The sequence below is a fragment of the Scyliorhinus canicula genome, chromosome 3, assembly GCF_902713615.1.
Source record: "Scyliorhinus canicula chromosome 3, sScyCan1.1, whole genome shotgun sequence".
Classification (NCBI taxonomy): domain Eukaryota; kingdom Metazoa; phylum Chordata; class Chondrichthyes; order Carcharhiniformes; family Scyliorhinidae; genus Scyliorhinus; species Scyliorhinus canicula.
In genome coordinates, this window is record NC_052148.1 from 192,694,012 (window position 1) to 192,710,790 (window position 16,779).

At 46.8% G+C, this 16,779-nt stretch overlaps 1 protein-coding gene across 5 annotated transcripts in view; it reads left to right on the plus strand.

Moving 5' to 3' along the window:
* Positions 1-1,307: 1,307 nt before the first annotated feature.
* Positions 1,308-16,779, plus strand: part of znf827 (zinc finger protein 827) — a 197,865-nt gene continuing 182,393 nt past the window's right edge. For 3 of the 5 annotated variants that reach the window (XM_038791926.1, XM_038791928.1, XM_038791927.1), the window contains exon 1: positions 1,311-1,676. In XM_038791926.1, the coding sequence (XP_038647854.1) occupies positions 1,631-1,676 (46 nt within the window). In that variant the 5' untranslated portion in view covers positions 1,311-1,630. Of the gene's footprint in view, positions 1,677-16,779 lie in introns of all 5 variants that reach the window. The other 2 variants (XR_005460047.1, XM_038791929.1) reach the window with 1 other exon arrangement.

The following is a 16,779-nucleotide window of genomic DNA, read 5'->3' on the forward strand; positions in this document are numbered from 1 at the left end:
TCACCATGAAGTCTCAACTGACATCAGCAAAACAGTTAACTGCTTTTTGATGTTTAAGGACGTAGGTATGATGTTGAGTTTGTTTACCAAACAGCAACTTCACTTCAAAGATGTAGTCTTGTAAAGTGGTTTGAAACATCCCGAGGATGTGAAAATAACCACCACATAATACAAATTTATTCTTTGCTTCCTGTTCCAAGTATACTTTTTACATATAAAAGCAAAATACTCTGGATGCTGCAAATCTAAAAAGCAGAAAATATTCATCAGATCAGGTGCTGTTTGTGGAATGAGATACCTTTCAATAGTTCTGGTGAGATGTTTATTAGTTTTGCAAGGTTTAGACATAACTCAGGCAGTGATGAGTTTATGTATGCTTTGAAATAAAACCAGCAAAAAAGCCTAGAAAAAGCAGTCATCCATTTAATTAGTTCCAATTTTATTTAGTTAAGTACTGAATGTGAAAATGATTGTGCTCAGAAAAACTTTTTACTATTTTTTTTGCCCAGCATATCCATATGAACTGAACCGATATGTATGAAAAAGAAAAGTAACATGGTACCTCTTAACAAATTGTTCTCAGCCAAGTTATTTTGCCAGAGAGCTGGGATTAGACTATTTACTGTATTGTAAAACGACTCTAGACCGATGAAGTAACTACAGTCTTTAATATCAACATGTTTTACAATTTAAAATGAAACACTTGAATCATGTTGCGTGAAGCTTGATGTTACCTAAGAAACCCCTTTCATCACGAATTGTAGTGGGACCGGCATGTCGAACTGTTGTGTGTACCTTGTATAATACGAGTTCTTTATATATTTGGAAGTTGTTAATTTTTTAATGAAATTGAAGTTTAAGGCTCTGGACAAAATGTTATAAGTGAGTTCTTTGATCTAAAACGGTGAAATAGTTTGCAAATTATTTTCAAACATCAAGGAATTATGTTTATTTTCCAGAGTCACCTATTTCAAAAGAATTACAATTTTTAAATCAGAATGCATAAGACTCGATGTAGATGAGTGCGACTTGACAAGTTTAGCATTTTTCGGATTATAATCACGTAATAAAAATGAATGATCTCCCCCAAAAAACAATGTGAACTTTATGTGGCAACGGGTCCCTTTAAAACATTTGATACATTTCATGTTAGTTGCAATATGCAAACGATTAAGTGTTTTTATTTGCACCCAGTCTGTAATTGCAAAAGCAAAGGGGACAGCGCTCGTCTCGAATGTATCCCTGCGAGCCGAGCGGCACCTTTACTTGCCGTCCCTGCACTTGCCCTTTGATCTCGAGATTAGTGTTAGGGTTGGAGCAGCAGAGCCTCACACTGCCTGCCTCCTCTTTCAGACATACACACAGTCACAGACACTCACTCACTCACCCACCGGGGCCACGGCCGGCCAGGTGCATCCTGTGTGCGGCTCGGAGCCCCTCCAGCGGCTGACACTGCACAGAGACACACAATGCGGTACATATTATACACACATAACATGTCACACACACTTTAAAATATATACTTATTACTGTTGGCTCGTGTGCATTTACAACAACAAAACATAAAAAGAGGAGAATGTGAAGAGAAAATGGTTTAAAAAAAAAAGAGAGGAGTTGGGGAGGAAGGAAAATGCCCAGGAGAAAGCAGGAGCAGCCGAAGCGCCTGCCTTATTCGCGTAAGTGCCGGGGCTGAGAGAGAGAGCGGCCGCCGCGGGTCTGGGCCGGGGTTGGGGCTGGGGTGAGGGTGACAGAGGTGAAGCTGACAAAGACACTCAGGGCTTCTTATTTCAAATAGAAACCGAACGGGCGGCCATGTTGGTGATGATGAGAGGAATTTAAACTGTTTAACCTTTTCATTAATGTTCTCAAATTTAAAAAAAAGGAATAAGTAATTTACGATTTGAATAATTCTGGAGGGCAGAGAGGGAAAGGTCTCCGGTCGGCTGTTTACATTTTATTATTAGTATTTTTGTTTTCCAGATGTCTCGTTTCTTTGCTGTTTGTGGGTTTTTATTCCCCCTCCAGGGTTGGAGGTGGCGGTGGGTGAACGAGGAATGGCCGGGGCCGGGGAGAGGCGGCTGGGGCCGGGCGGAGGGGAGACCGTGGCCCCGGCCCCGGCCCGGGCCCTGGCCGCGCTGAGGGGTCAGACGGTGCAGGCCAGGGCCACGGTCAGGGCCATGGCGGGGAGCAGTTTCCTGCTCTCCTCCTCCACCTCGCTCACAGCAAATACCCCGGGCTCTCCCTCTGTCTTATTGAAATGTGTTAACTTTTGAGTGAAAGCCCTGGTGTGGGACTGTTTCTGTTGTCTATGTTTGTGGGGGGGATGTGTCCGAGCGGATCAAGCCGCCCTCCCGCCGTGTCTTTCCTCCCGAGTGGGCTCAGGTCATGGCTGCCCCCAGGATCTGTCCTCCTGAGGGGGCTCAAGTCAGGGCTGCCCCCAGGATCTGTCCTCCTGAGGGGGCTCAGGTCAGGGCTGCCCCCAGGATCTGTCCTCCCGAGGAGGCTCAGGTCAGGGTTGCCCCCAGGATCTGTCCTCCTGAGGGGGCTCAGGTCAGGGCTGCCCCCAGGATCTGTCCTCCTGAGTGGGCTCAGGTCAGGGCTGCCCCCAGGATCTGTCCTCCTGAGGGGGCTCAGGTCAGGGCTGCCCCCAGAATCTGTCCCCCCGAGGAGGCTCAGGTCAGGGTTGCCCCCAGGATCTGTCCTCCTGAGGGGGCTCAGGTCAGGGCTGCCCCCAGGATCTGTCCTCCTGAGGGGGCTCAGGTCAGGGCTACTCCCAGGATCTGTCCTCCTGAGGGGGCTCAGGTCAGGGCTGCCCCCAAGATCTGTTCTCCCGAGGGGGCTCACCCCTCTCACTCCAGTCGGTTTCACGTCCAGCGAAGTGCCTTGTCAAAGCCGCGCCCGGACACCTGAAGTTCAGGGTTTACAGCCGTGTCCCTGCACCGACATCTTTGTTTTTATTTTACATTTTATTCTGGCACCGAGTCTCTTGCAGAATGCAAACTCTTCCAAATCTACACACGTTTGTTTCCCCATTCTCTCAGTCCCACAAATGCAATCCAGCAAAAGGTTCTTGATTTGACCCCTGGGTGTGATATTTAGTTTTTTTTAACCGGATCTACCGAAACCACATTGTACAGTGTGTCCCGCTAGGAAATCGAGTGCTCCGGCAATCGAGCACGGTAGTAGCGACAAACGTGTTTTAGTTTGCAGCAAATAATCTCGTTTCTGCTGCTTGATTTGACAAACTATTATTTTAATTGGTGTAATTGTGACTACAGGCGCGGCAATAGGCGTGCGTTGTAAACGTGCCTTGTGGATGACATCTGCCCGAAGATTTCTTTTACTGTTCTGGTTACTGACTGTATTAAAGGTCAACACCACCATTACACCACAGATGGCAAAACACACACCGAGAATTGTAACGAACAAAAATCAATTTCCAATTGTTTATGCAAAATCTAATATGAAAAGATTTGTTAAACTGGTGCCAATTATTTTTTGTTGGAGGGGCTGGTCATAACTACGGCCAAGGGTTATGTGATATTTGGCCCGCTATGCATCTACACAATTTTAATTCCTATTGGTTTTGAGTAGTTACTTTAGCTTGATTATTGCAATTTGTGTGTTGTTATTTATAACTTATGCATGTGCTTATAAAAAGATTGAATGGCGCCGAATATTTTACATGCACATAATCGGAATAAGAGCTGGTTAAGTCTCACGAGTGTGTCATTGAGAGTTGTGTTAAGTGTGGTTGGACAGTTGCGACAGTTGGTCTCTTTGAGTTAGAAGTTTGACAAAAAAACTATTAGTACACGTGGCCATTGTTGACATCTATGGAAAACAGCGACCATAGTGATCCACCGTGGTGGCTGTGTTCTTCAATTTAAATGGAGACCATATCCAGATTGAGCTCCCCTGAAGGCTCAGTGGAAAGATACATTCCATGAATTTCCACTTGATGTTCTTCTAATCTGCAATTTGCACTGTCCTTTTTGTGTGTTTTGCCAATAAACCACCATTATGATGTTTCACAGTTGATAATATTTGTAGAAACATCTTGTTACACGATGAGATTGGGAGAACTCTTGCATAAATTTACGGTGGTCATGTGTGTTGATGAGTCATGTGGATGAGGAAGGTTCTAAGTCTAATGCATGTCTGGGCTGACTTTGGCAGGACATTGAAGATCTTTCGAGTGGTTTTGATGCTCCTGCATTCCGGATAATATCAATCTGTGTTGGTGCTCTTGATTAGTGCCCCCAAACGTGCTTGTGAATGGAGAAGTTCAAAATGGCTATTATGGCTTTGAGGCCAAATCTTTCCTGACACACTCTGGGTGAGCAATCGTCAGACAGTTGAGGTATCTGTAAGCTGCCAGGATATTATCACAGTATGAGTTCTTGTCTTCAGCGTAGAAGAGGGGAAAATGAAATGGGATAACATTGGGGAATAAATTGTGGAGAGAGCAAAACAAACCACTGAAAGATGGAATAGTTTCAACTGTTGAGTAGTAGTGATTGTTAGTTGAAAATAGTTCACACGAGCAAATATTGCAAATGGGGAAATCCAAAATCAAAAACAAAATATTAGAAATAGTAAGCAGGTTTGGCAGCATATGTAGCGGAATAATGTTCTGAAAAGGTTAACTTGGGTTCCCTCTCCACAAGACTCTGGGTAGACCTGCTGACTCTTGGTAGTATTTTGTTTTGTGTCTCAGTCAGCTGTTCTTTATTCTGTTTGTCTCATCCTGTTTCTTTATTCACTTGAGGAAGGAGCTGCGCTCCGAAAGCTCGTGATTTGAAACAAACCTGTTGAACTTTAACCTGGTGTTGTAAGACTTCTTACTATTTCTTTATATGTGTTGGTGATTATGCTGACATTGGCTCCAGGTTTACCAAACAATGAAAGAAAATCATTTAGAATCATATTTGGTGCAGTTAAACTAGCTGTTTTTGTAGATAACTGCAAACTATGCATATGGAATTCTGCTGAGGAATTGCATTCATAATGTCATTAATTATTCCTCATTTACATTGATTTTTCACAGTTTGTATATTTAACATAAGCACATACTTACTGAAGTAACAAGTGGTTTCAACAATAAATTTAGATTTACAGCTTTAAAATCACTCCCCAATATGTTATTTTATATTATATATTAATTAAGGTTTTATGTTTTGAAATTGTCGGCTTCTGCAGAACAGGCTTTCATTTAGTATCTCAACCAAGTGATTATTTTGACTTCTGGTGGTGGCCATGTGCGGGTAGGTCATGTTTTCTGCACTTCCCGCAGCTAACGGACCAACGTGCCCTTTCAAGGAGCTTTGACAGCTCCTTTTCGGCACAAATCGGCAGGCAAACGGTGCTAGAAGGCTCCCCACAGTAGTTTATGGAGGGGACCAGGAGTAGGACGGCCAAACAAACGAGCAACGAGAAGCGGCAAGAACGGGCACGGGAACAGAAAATGACGGCCGGCTCGGCTCAGACAGCGTGGGCCCAGTGGTCGCGGGAACAGCAGGAGTTCCTTAGAAGTTGCTTAGCTAGCCCCAATGAAGGCCTCAATGGAGAAAATGGTTGAGACCCAGAAAATGCAGGAGAAAGCGATCAAGGAGATTGAGAAAAAAATCTTTGATAATGAGGACGAGATACTGGCTCTTGATACTGGGTCTGGCCGTCAGGGTGGAGGTGCCCTTCATAAAAGGTGGCAGGAGAGGCTGGAAGACCTTGAAAACAGGTCGAGGAGGCAAAACCTGCGCGTTCTGGGCCTACCTGAGGGTGCAGAGGGGTCGGACACGAGCGCATTTGTGACCACGTTACGGGGGACACTGATGGGGTCAGGAGCCTCTGGAACTGGATGGGGCCCACAGAGTCATTGCAAGGAGGCCCAAAACGAATGACCTGCCGAGGGCCATGGTGGTACAGTTCCACCGCTTCTCGGATAAGGAACGAGTCCTGGGATGAGCTAAAAAGGAGCGGAGCACCAGGTGGGAGAACAGCGTCATCCGCATCTACCAGGACCTTGGAGCAGAACTGGCCAAGAGGCGCGCTGAATTCAACCGGGCTAAGGCGGCCCTCCACAGCAAAGGGGTGAAGTTCAGGCTGTTGCATCGGCGCGGCTGTGGGTCACGTATCAAGATCACCACCATTACTTTGATACACCAGACGAGGCGTGGAACTTTATCAAGCAAGAAAAGTTGGACTCAACCTAAAGGACAGCCACACTGAGACGTTACTCTGGTGGGGATGCTAATTGCAGAGTAGCCGGAGGGAGCAACATTGTTTTTCCCTCTTATTTTTGTTTGTTCCCTGTGTCTTCAGCCATGTTTTCAGCTTTTGCAGAGCTCGGCTGCAGAGGGAGGAGAGGGGCCCTACATGTAGCGCTGCGCTCCTGGCAGCCGGAGCCATTTTTATTTTTATTTTTTTGTGGGGTCGGGTTTGTGCCTGGAGTTTGTAGTTTGTTTCATAGTTTCATAGAATTTACAGTACAGAAGGAGGCCATTCGGCCCATCGAGTCTGCACCGGCTCCTGGAAAGAGCACCCTACCCAAGGTCAACACCTCCACCCTGTCCCCATAACCCAGTAACCCCACCCAACACTAAGGGCAATTTTGGACACTGAGGGCAATTTATCATGTCCAATCCACCTAACTTGCACATCTTTGGACTGTGGGAGGAAACCGGAGCACCCGGAGGAAACCCACGCACACACGGGGAGGATGTGCAGATTCCGCACAGACAGTGACCCAAGCCGGAATCGAACCTGGGACCCTGGAGCTGTGAAGCGACTGTGCTATCCACAATGCTACCGTGCTGCCCTTTTGTGGGGCGAGGGGGCGGGATATGTTCTTTGGGGGCCGTTGAAGCAGATAAGCTGGGCTTTCCACAGTGAGGGAGGGGCCCAAAAAACGAGGCATCTGAATAATCGGAGACAGGCGGGAGCGGCCAGGGTCAGCATGGGTCAGCTGACTCACGGGAGCGTAATGGGGGAAGAGCCAGTATCAAGCAGGTGCTTGACTTGGGGGTTTGGATCATGGGGCTGCTAAGGGAGGGAGGGGGGGGGATGAGATGTTGCTTTGCTGACAGAAAAGGAGCCAACATGGGGAACAGACGGAGAGTCGGGTGGGGGGGGGGGGGGGGCTAGACCCATGGCGATTCGCCCAACCGAGGGCGAAGGAGTTTTCTTTCTTTTCCCATGTCCATAAGGTTTACTCCTGTATAGATTTCTTTGTGATGAGCAGGGCGCTAATCCCTATGGTGGAGGGGTCAGAATATTCGGGTATTGCAGTCTCTGCTCATGCTCCACACTGGGTGGATTTGCGTCTTGGGGTGGAGAGAGGTCAGCCCCCACTATGGGGGACAGATGTGGGGCTGCTGGCAGATGATGAGGTTTGTGGGTGGATGAGGAGGCACATTAAAAACTACCTGGAAATTAATGATACGGGGAGGTAGCGGCGTCCACGGTGTGAGAGGCCCTGAAGGCAGTTATCAGAGGGGTGTTGATCTCGATCAGATCCCATAGAGAGAAGAAAGAAAGAGCAGAGAGAGGCTAGTCGAGGAGATACTCAGAGTAGACAGGAGTTACCCGGAGACCCCCATGACGGGTCTACTGAAAGAGCGCCGGAGGCTGCAGGCAGAATTCGACCTGCTGACCATGGGGACGGCGGTAGCGCAGCTCAGGAAGGCCAAATGGGCTGTCTCTGAGTACAGGGAGAAAGCGAGTAGAATGCTGGCGCACCAACTTTGCAAGAGGGAGGCAGCCAAGGAAATTGGGGAAATTCTGGATAAGGATGGCAACACGGTCATAGACCCAGAGGGAGCGAACAAAGTCTTATGGGTGTTTTACGGTAAATTGTAGGAGTCAGAGCCCCCGCTGGGAGGGGAGGGGATGAAGCAATTCATGGCCCAACTGAGGTTTCCAAAGGTGGAAGAGGATCTGGTGGAGGGACTGGGGGCCCCAATAGAGCTGGAGGAGATGGTAAAGAGGCTAGGGAACATGCAAGGCCCCGGGGCCGGATGGCTACCCTGTAGAATTCTAGAAGAAATTTTCGGAACTGCTGTGCCCACTCCTACTAAGGACCTTTAATGAGGCCAAAGAGAGGGGACCCTCCCCCCAAAAATGTCACGGGCTTCGATTTCACTCATCCTCAGACGAGAGAAAGACCCGCCACAGTGTGGATCTTATAGACTGAAATCGCTCCTGAACGTAGATGCCAAACTGCTGGCCAAGATCCTGGCTACTAGAATTGAAGACTGTGTCCCTGGGGTGATTGGGGGGGGGGTTAGACAGGCTTCGTCAAGGGCAGGCAATTGAACTCTAATGTACGGAGGCTCCTAAACATCATCATGATGCCCTCAGAGGGAGGGGAGACAGAAGTAGTGATGGCGATGGACGCAGAGAAAGCCTTTGACCGGGTGGAATGGGAGTACTTGTGGGAGTTGCTAAGAAGGTTCTGGTTCAGTGAGGGGTTCATAGACAGGGTCCAGCTACTCTACCAGGCCCCCATGGCAAGTGTGTGCTCGAACAGGGTGAGGTCGGAATACTTTAGGCTCCACCGGGGGACGAGGCAGGGGTGCCCCTTCTCCCCGTTATTATTCGCCCTTGCGAGAGAGCCACTGGCTATAGCGCTACGGACCTCAAGGAACTGGCGGGGGCTGGTTCGGGGAGGGGGAAGAGCATCGGGTCTCGCTTTACACGGATGACCTGCTCCTGTACATGTCGGACCCACTAGAGGGGATGGGGGAGGTCATGCAGATTCTGAGGGACTTTGGCAATTTCTTGGGGTACAAGCTAAACAAGAAGAAAAGCGAGATGTTTGTGATCCAAGCCAAGGGGCAGGAAAAGAGACTGGGAGAGCTTCCGCTGAAGATCGTCGAGAAGAGCTTCCGGTACCTACGGATACAGGTGGCTTGAGAGTGGGATGCTCTCCACAAGCTTAATCTATTTCGGCTGGTAGAGCAGGTGGAGGGGGACTTCAAAAGGTGGGACATGCTCCCGCTATCTTTAGCGGGGAGGGTGCAGACCGTTATGATGACGGTTCTCCCCAGATTCCTGTTCGTCTTTGAGTGCCTTCCCATCTTCATCCCTAAGTCCTTCTTTAAGCGGGTGAACAAGATCATCTCGGGATTCATATGGGCAATCAAGATCCCGCGAGTAAAGAGACTATCTAGAGCGCAGTCGGGGAGGGGGTGGGCTGAAGCTGCCGAACCTTTGCAACTACTGTTGGGTGGCTAACATAGCCATGATTAGGAAATGGGTATTGGGGTCGGCGTGGGAGCAGTTAGAGGCGGCCTCATGCAAAGGTACCAGCCTAGGGGCACTTGCAACGGCACCTCTGCTGTTCTCGCCGGCCCGCTACTCCTCCAGTCCGGTGGTGGTGGCGGCATTAAAGATCCGGGGTCAGGAGAGAAGGCACAGGGGGGTGGAGCGAGCCTCGGTTTGGACCATGATACGCAACAATCACAGATTTATCCCGGGCAAGATAGACGGAGGCTTTCAAAGCTAGCATAGGGCAGGCATTAAAAGGATGGGAGACCTGTTCATTGACGGGACCTTTCCCAGCCTGAAAGCGCTGGAGGAGAAATTCAGTTTACCCCCTAGAAACGCTTTCAGATACCTTCAGGTAAGCGCCTTTCTGAAAAAACAGGTGGTGTCATTTCCGTTGCTACCCTCACGCAGGATACAGGATAGGGTGGTCTCCGGCACCTGGGTAGGGGAGGGGAAGGTGTCGGACATCTACCAGAAACTTCAGGAGGCGGAGGAAGCCCCAGTGGAGGAACTTAACGCCAAATGGGAGGAGGAGCTAGGCGGGGAGCTAGATGCGGGCAGATGCCCTAAACAGGGTCAATTCCTCCTCATCATGTGCCTGACTTAGCTTAATCCAGTTCAAGGTGGTCCACCGGGTACACATGACGGCAACCAGGATGAGCAAGCTCTTTGGGGTTGAGGATAAATGTGCGAGGTGTGTGGACCATGTCCATATGTTCTGGGCATACCTGGCTCTTAAGGGATTCTGGCAGAGTTTTGCTAAGGCAATGTCCATTTTATTTCATTTTGTTATGTTAATGGTTGTGCACGGTTCTGCAAAAATTGTTTTTGACAAAAATTTTGAATAAAAATCATTTTTAAAAAACAAGTGATTGTTTGTATTTTTACCTGGGTAATAAGTGACTGCACCCTATTTAGCTACATAAGCTCTAAAGCTGAGCCCGATTTTGTCCTCAATTAGTACAAGTTGCACAGGCTTCAGTAGGTGTAAATGGCTAGCTGTCAAGAGTGAGTGTGGTTGATTTTCTTTTCAGTAACCCAAGGTTACTGAGCCAAAGATTAGATCGATCAGCTAACTAGGATAGAGTAGAACTCACCCAAAAGCCTTTGTAGCTCGCTTTACGCTTGCCTGACCAGTTGAGCCACGATGGAGGAGAGAGGAGAGCAAAGATCACATTGCATGGACTCGATGGGCTGAATGGACCCTGTGCCATAGTGGCACTGACTTTTATTGATGACTGATGAGCTATTTGTTATCGATTTGCTTGGAAATGTATGCATGAAAAGATTAAGAATCAAGATAAAATTCAACAGTTGCTAACTAAAAATAAGTCAGCATTTATTACCTAATGCTAACCTATGTTTGTAATTTTTATGATAAGTGGACAAATGATTGTACTACTTGGCACAACCTCAGACTGCAACTGTGTGCATGGTTAGTTATGAACACTCCCGGCTACTGCCATTATTCAGTCCTAAAATACTACATCGTGATCATCACCAATAAAAGACTTAATTCATAAAATAGTATTCGAGACATTTAACCCTTTAATGTGTTATTGCAAATAGTTAGGATATCTTTTAGTTATGGCAATTGCAAGTCTTTTGTCCCTGATTGGGCGATATATAAAAAAATGATTTAAAAAGATGTTCTGAAATTGCTTTCTGGATATATAGGGATTCTGTATTTTGTTTTTATTTTGGGAATCCAAAATCATTTTCAACATGGTTGGCTTGATCTTATTTTTCATTATTGTGTGCAACTCTTTCAAGAGAGTTGTCAGAACAGCCTTGCTTTTTGTTTATAAAATTATACCGGATGAAAAAATGTTCCAAATGCACAACTTATATAGATTTCCATCTCGTGCTCTATTGTGTATGTGTCCTTCATTGACCTATTCATTTGGTAGTTGCCATGGAATTGGAGGGTTATTGATTGCCTGGGTTCAGGTTATTTGAGAGGGTAGACTGGAGAGGTGCATACTGATGAGCTGGAATTAAACATATAGACTCTTCCATTTAGCAGTCAGAATCTGTATACCGTAATTTTGAATAAGGCCTGGAATGGCACTGTAGTACAGTAGTTAGCACTGCGGTATCACAGCACCAAGGATCCCAGGTGCAATCCCAACCTTGGGTAACTATCTAAGGGAGTTTGCACGCTCTCCCTGTGCCTGCGTGGGTTTCATAGATTTCATAGAATTTACAGTGCAGAAGGAGGCCATTCAGCCCATCGTGTCTGCACCGGCTCTTGGAAAGAGCATCCTACCCAAGCCCATACCTCCACCCTGTCCCCATAACCAAGTAACACAACCTAACACTAAGGGCAATCTGGACCCTAAGGGTAATTTAGCACGGCCAATCCACCTAACCTGCACATCTTTGGACTGTGGGGGGAAACCGGAGCACCCGGATGAAACCCAGGTCCTCTGGTTTCCTCCCACAGTCCAAAGATATGCGGAGAACCTTGGTGTCTTCCCTGTTTTAACTGAGAGTACGGATACCTGGCCTTGGTCATAAGATCGTAAGAATAAAATCCTAAGGAATGTGAGCAAAACTAGGCCATTTGGCCAACTGACCCTGCTCTGCCATTGAATAAGATCATGGCTGATCTGATTTGGTCTCCACTCCACTTTCCTGCTTGCCCTTCTTAACCATTGACTCCCTTAGATCAAAAAATTGTCAACTAAGCCTTGAATATAGTCAATGACCCAGGCACCAGTGCTCTCTGTGGGAGAGGCTAAAGACAAACAACCCAAAAGAGAAGAAATCATCCCTCAACTCAGTCTTAAATGGGAGACCCCTTATTTTAAAGCTGTGTTACCCTAGTTTCCAACAAGAGGAAACACCGCTCAACATCTACCCTATCAAGTCCACAATTTTTATGTTTCAATAAGATCACTGCTTATTCTTCTAAACTCCAATGATTATTGGCCCGACCTGCTCAACATTTCCTCATAAAATCACCTCTTCACCCCAAAAATCAGCATAATAAACCTTCTCTGAGCTGCTTCCAATGCCAAATATGCCTCTCCTAAAGGAGACCAAAATTGTGCACATTACTAGATATAATCTCACCGACATCCTACACATGTGGCAACAGTTTTATATTCTCTACCCCATACAAAAAAAGCCAACATTCCAGTTGTCTTTCTTGCTGCATCTACAAGTTAAACTTTTGTGCTTCATGTCCAAGGACATCCAGATCCCTCTGTATCACAGCATTCTGCAATCTGTCTCCATTTAAATAAAATGCTGCCTTTCTATTCTTCCTACCAAAGTACAACAGCCTCACATTCCCCCACATATAATCCATCTGCCAATTACTCTGTCCATACACTTAACCTATCTATATCCCTTTGCAGATTCTTTGTATCCTCAACTTGCTTCTTTACTTAACCTTTGTATCGTTGGCAAATTTGACTAAAAAACAGTTGGTCCCTTCATCCATGTCATTAATGTGGACTGTAGTTAGTTGAGACTCCAGCAATGATCCCTTTGGCACTCCACTACTTACAATTTGGCAGCCTAAAATTTTGAGTATATGGTGTTTGCTGTGAGCTAACGAGTGGAGTCTGGTGCAGTTGATTCCTTTTGAACAAATATTGCTATTGTGGTGATCTATTTTGCTTAACAGGATTGTGCTGTGAAATATTTGACTTTTGATTAATGCTCACTTAACTTCAGATATATAATGTCTTCACTGTTACTGCATGGCAAAGATCTGCACATAGCACTAAGGTAGAATATTAACATTGCAGCATCCATGAGATCTATACTGCCAAAACACAATTTTCAAAATAGTCTCTCACTTACACTCTGAAAGCACCAATTCAAGGTACATAGAATTGGCCACTTTTATTTGCGTCCAGGCATCTTTAATGTTTAATGTTCAACTGGAATGCCAGCTTTGTATGATGGCAGGTAGGTGTATCTACAATCAGACACGGTGGCATAGTACGACATTCCTAGACCTAGATGAATTTTGATACAACACTGCTTTTAAATAGATATGCCCCTGCAACAGGTGTTGTCTTTTGGATCAGATATTGAACTGAACTTCTTTTGCTTATTCAGGTGCACGTTAAAGTACCTATGACACTACTTCAAGAGCAGTACCCTGACCAACATTCCTCCTTCAAACCAGCATCTGCACAAAAAATTTATCTGGCCAATCATTTTGCTGTTTGTGAGAACAGTACACAAATTACTATTATGTTTGCCTACATGACAATGGTGCAAAAGTAATCCATCAGATATAAAGGTTTTGGGATATCCTAAGAATAGGCTAAGACCCTATATTTAGAAGAAGAAGCAAATTAGATTACTTGAGATATTTAATTGAAATGGTTAAATGACTTCGGGTCGCGATGATGTGGTGAGCTGTCGCGTACAAGGTGGTTTCCGTTCACCAATGCACTTTTGATCTCTGTCACCCGATTTCCGGGTGGAATTTTTAAAAAAGGAAGCCAATTTTAACTTGCCAGTCTCTCTTCCGATATGGGTGTCTGCAGAGGGTAAAACCAGGCAGAAGACTAATAAAAGCTCCGCACCAGATTCAGCAGTACCTAGTGTTGAGGAAAAGAAAACATGGCAGAGCTCTCTGGATCACCACGCCTTCCCTGGAGCCAACGGAGAAATTGATGGAATTCTTTGTGGAGGAGTTCGATAAATAAAGGCAATTGATGGTGGAAGATCTTTCCAGAACCATCAAGGAAGCGGTGAGCCCCCTTCGGTTAACCTTGGAGAGGGAAGAACAGCGGATGGAGGCACAAAGCACAAAGATCCATGAGAGGGAGGAGGCGGTCTTAGATCATAGTGACTGGATTGCCTCCTGGAGGCTGAGGTTTTGTTGATGGAGGAGAACCAAAAGGTTTAAAGAGCCAAGGTTGAAGACCAAGTGAATAGGTTGAGCTGACAAATTGTTGTTGCCAGGCTATCAAAGGCACGAGTGCCATAAAATTTGTGGTGAAGATGCTCGGGAAGTTGTGTGGGAGGAGGTCTTTGCTAACCCTCTCGAGGTGGACCAGGCCCACCGGTCACTACAACAGAAACAAAAATCCAGGGATCCACCGTGGGCGGTCATAGTCCACCTTCATTGATTCTCGATAAAGAGTGGATGTAGAAATGGGCGAATGCCACAAGGGAAAGCTATTGGGAAGGGCACCGTATTCAAATTCACCTAGGACGTCGGGGTTGAACTGGCAAACTGACAAGCTGGGTTGAACAAGACCAAAGGTGGTGCTTTACAAAAATAAGGTGCGATTCGGAATGGTGTACTCGGCTCGATTGTGGGTCACATTTTAAAAACAAGGACCATTACTTTAATATGCCAGAGGCGGCAAATGACTTTGTCGGGAGAAGCAGACTTTGAGAGATTTGATTATGGTTATGGGAAATTTTGGAGTTTTTTGAATTTCACATGTTTATAGTTCCTGTCACTGCTTCTATTTGGGGTTCCGTTTTCTTCTTCTAGCATATGATAGTATGGAGCAGTTTGATTGGTCAGTGAGTGGTATGGAGTCTTCATTTATTTTTGCCTAATATGTACTTTTGGTTCGAATGAGGGACTGAGGTAAGTGGGTGCCTGACTCTCTCTTTCCAGTTGGATTTTCCTTTATCTCTTTTCTCTCTCTCTCTTTCTCTCCTCTCTCTTTCTCTCCTCTCTCTTTCTCCCCTCTCTCTTTCTCCCCTCTCTCTTTCTCCTCTCTCTCTTTCTCCTCTCTCTTTCTCTCTTTCTCTTTCTCATTTCTCTCTTTTCTTTTTTCTTCTCCTTTTTTCTCTCTCTTTTCCTCTCTTTTTTTCTCTCTCTTTTTTTCTCTCTCTTTTTTTCTCTCTCTTTTTTTCTCTCTCTTTTTCTCTCCTTTTTTTCTCTTCTTTTTTTCTCTTCTTTTTTTCTCTCTTTTTTTCTCTCTTTTTTTCTCTCTTTTTTTCTCTCTTTTTTTCTCTCTTTTTTTCTCTTTTTTCTCTTCTCTCCCTCTTTCTCTTTTTTCTTTCTCCTCTCCCTTTTCCCCCTTTTTTTCTGTTTTTTTTCTCTGCTGACTAGCTAGTTAACAGAAGCAAAGTGAGGGTGGGAGCTGCGGCTAGATGCTTGGGGTGGGAATGGTTTCTGTTTTGTTGAATGAGGTAATGGGTTCAGGTTGGTTAGGTTTTCTGTGGTAGGGATAGACTTCCGGTTGCGGTGATGCAGTGCTAAGCCGCACGTTCGGTGGCTCCTGCTATTTTTGGACTTTCGGGACTCTTTTAAGGGCCCGCAACGGCGCTGTTTTGACTTTTCCCCGGGTGGGAACGCAGCCTCTGTGCTTGGCGGCCAGTGGATGGGCTGGACTAGAAGTGGAGCGACCAGAAAATCAACTTTGCAGCAGAAGAAGGTGCGAGGCAGAAAGGACAAGATGGCAGCGGGCGGGGAACCGGCAGCGTGGCAGCAGTGGGCGAGGGAGCAGCAGGAGCTGCTGCTGCGCTCCTTCCAGGAACTAAAGCCTGAGATCCTGGAGCCGTTGAGGGCATCTCTCGACAAGCTCGGGGCGACTCAGACGGCTCAGGCTGCGGAGATTCGGGAGCTGCAGCAGAAGGCTTCGGAGAACAAGGATGAACTCCTGGGCCTGGCGGTGAAGGTGGAGTCGCACGAAGCGCTTCAAAGAAATGGTTGGCAAGGATGGAGGAGATGGAGAATCGCTCCCGCCGGAAGAATCTGCGGATTTTGGACCTCCCGGAGGGGCTGGAAGGCTCGGATTTGGGGGCCTATGTGGTCCTGATGCTGAACTCGCTGATGGGCGCGGGGTCGTTCCGGGGACCCCTGGAGCTGGAGGGTGCCCATCGGGTGATGCTGCGGAAGCCCAGGACCGAACGAGCTGCCCATGACGGTGCTGGTCCGCTTTCAACGCTTGGTCGACTGTGAGTGTGTGCTTAGTTGGGCGAAGAGGGAGAGGAGTAGCAAGTGGGAGAATACGGAGATCAGGATCTACCAGGACTGGAATGCGGAGGTGGCGAAGAGAAGGGCTGGGTTTAACCGGGCGAAGGCAGTGCTCCACAAGAAGGGGGTCAAGTTTGGCCTGTTGCAGCCGGCACGCCTGTGGGTCTCCTATAAAGACTGCCAACTTTACTTTGACTCCCCGGAGGAGGCCTGGACTTTTGTCCAGGCAGAGAAGCTGGACTTGAACTGAAGACTGGGGGCTGGGGAACATTGTACACAGCCCGGAGGCTTTGTCCTCCTTGATATCCTTTCGCTTTTTTCTTTTTGGTTGTATTGGACGATGTTATTTTGCTGTTCTGTTTTTTCTTGTCTGCTTTTCGGGACTATTATCTGTTTACTTGGGTGCTTTATCATATCATGTTGGGATTTTTATTATTTCACTGGTTGCGGGTTTGGGTGGGGTTCGCGGCCCTGTTGGGTCATGTGCCTGTCTTCCCGTGTTTTATGTCGGGGGGCGGGGCTTAGGATGGGGGCGCGGGCTTTTCTCCCGCGCTGGAGATGCAGGGGGCAGGGTCGGCATTGGGGGAATGGATGTGTGT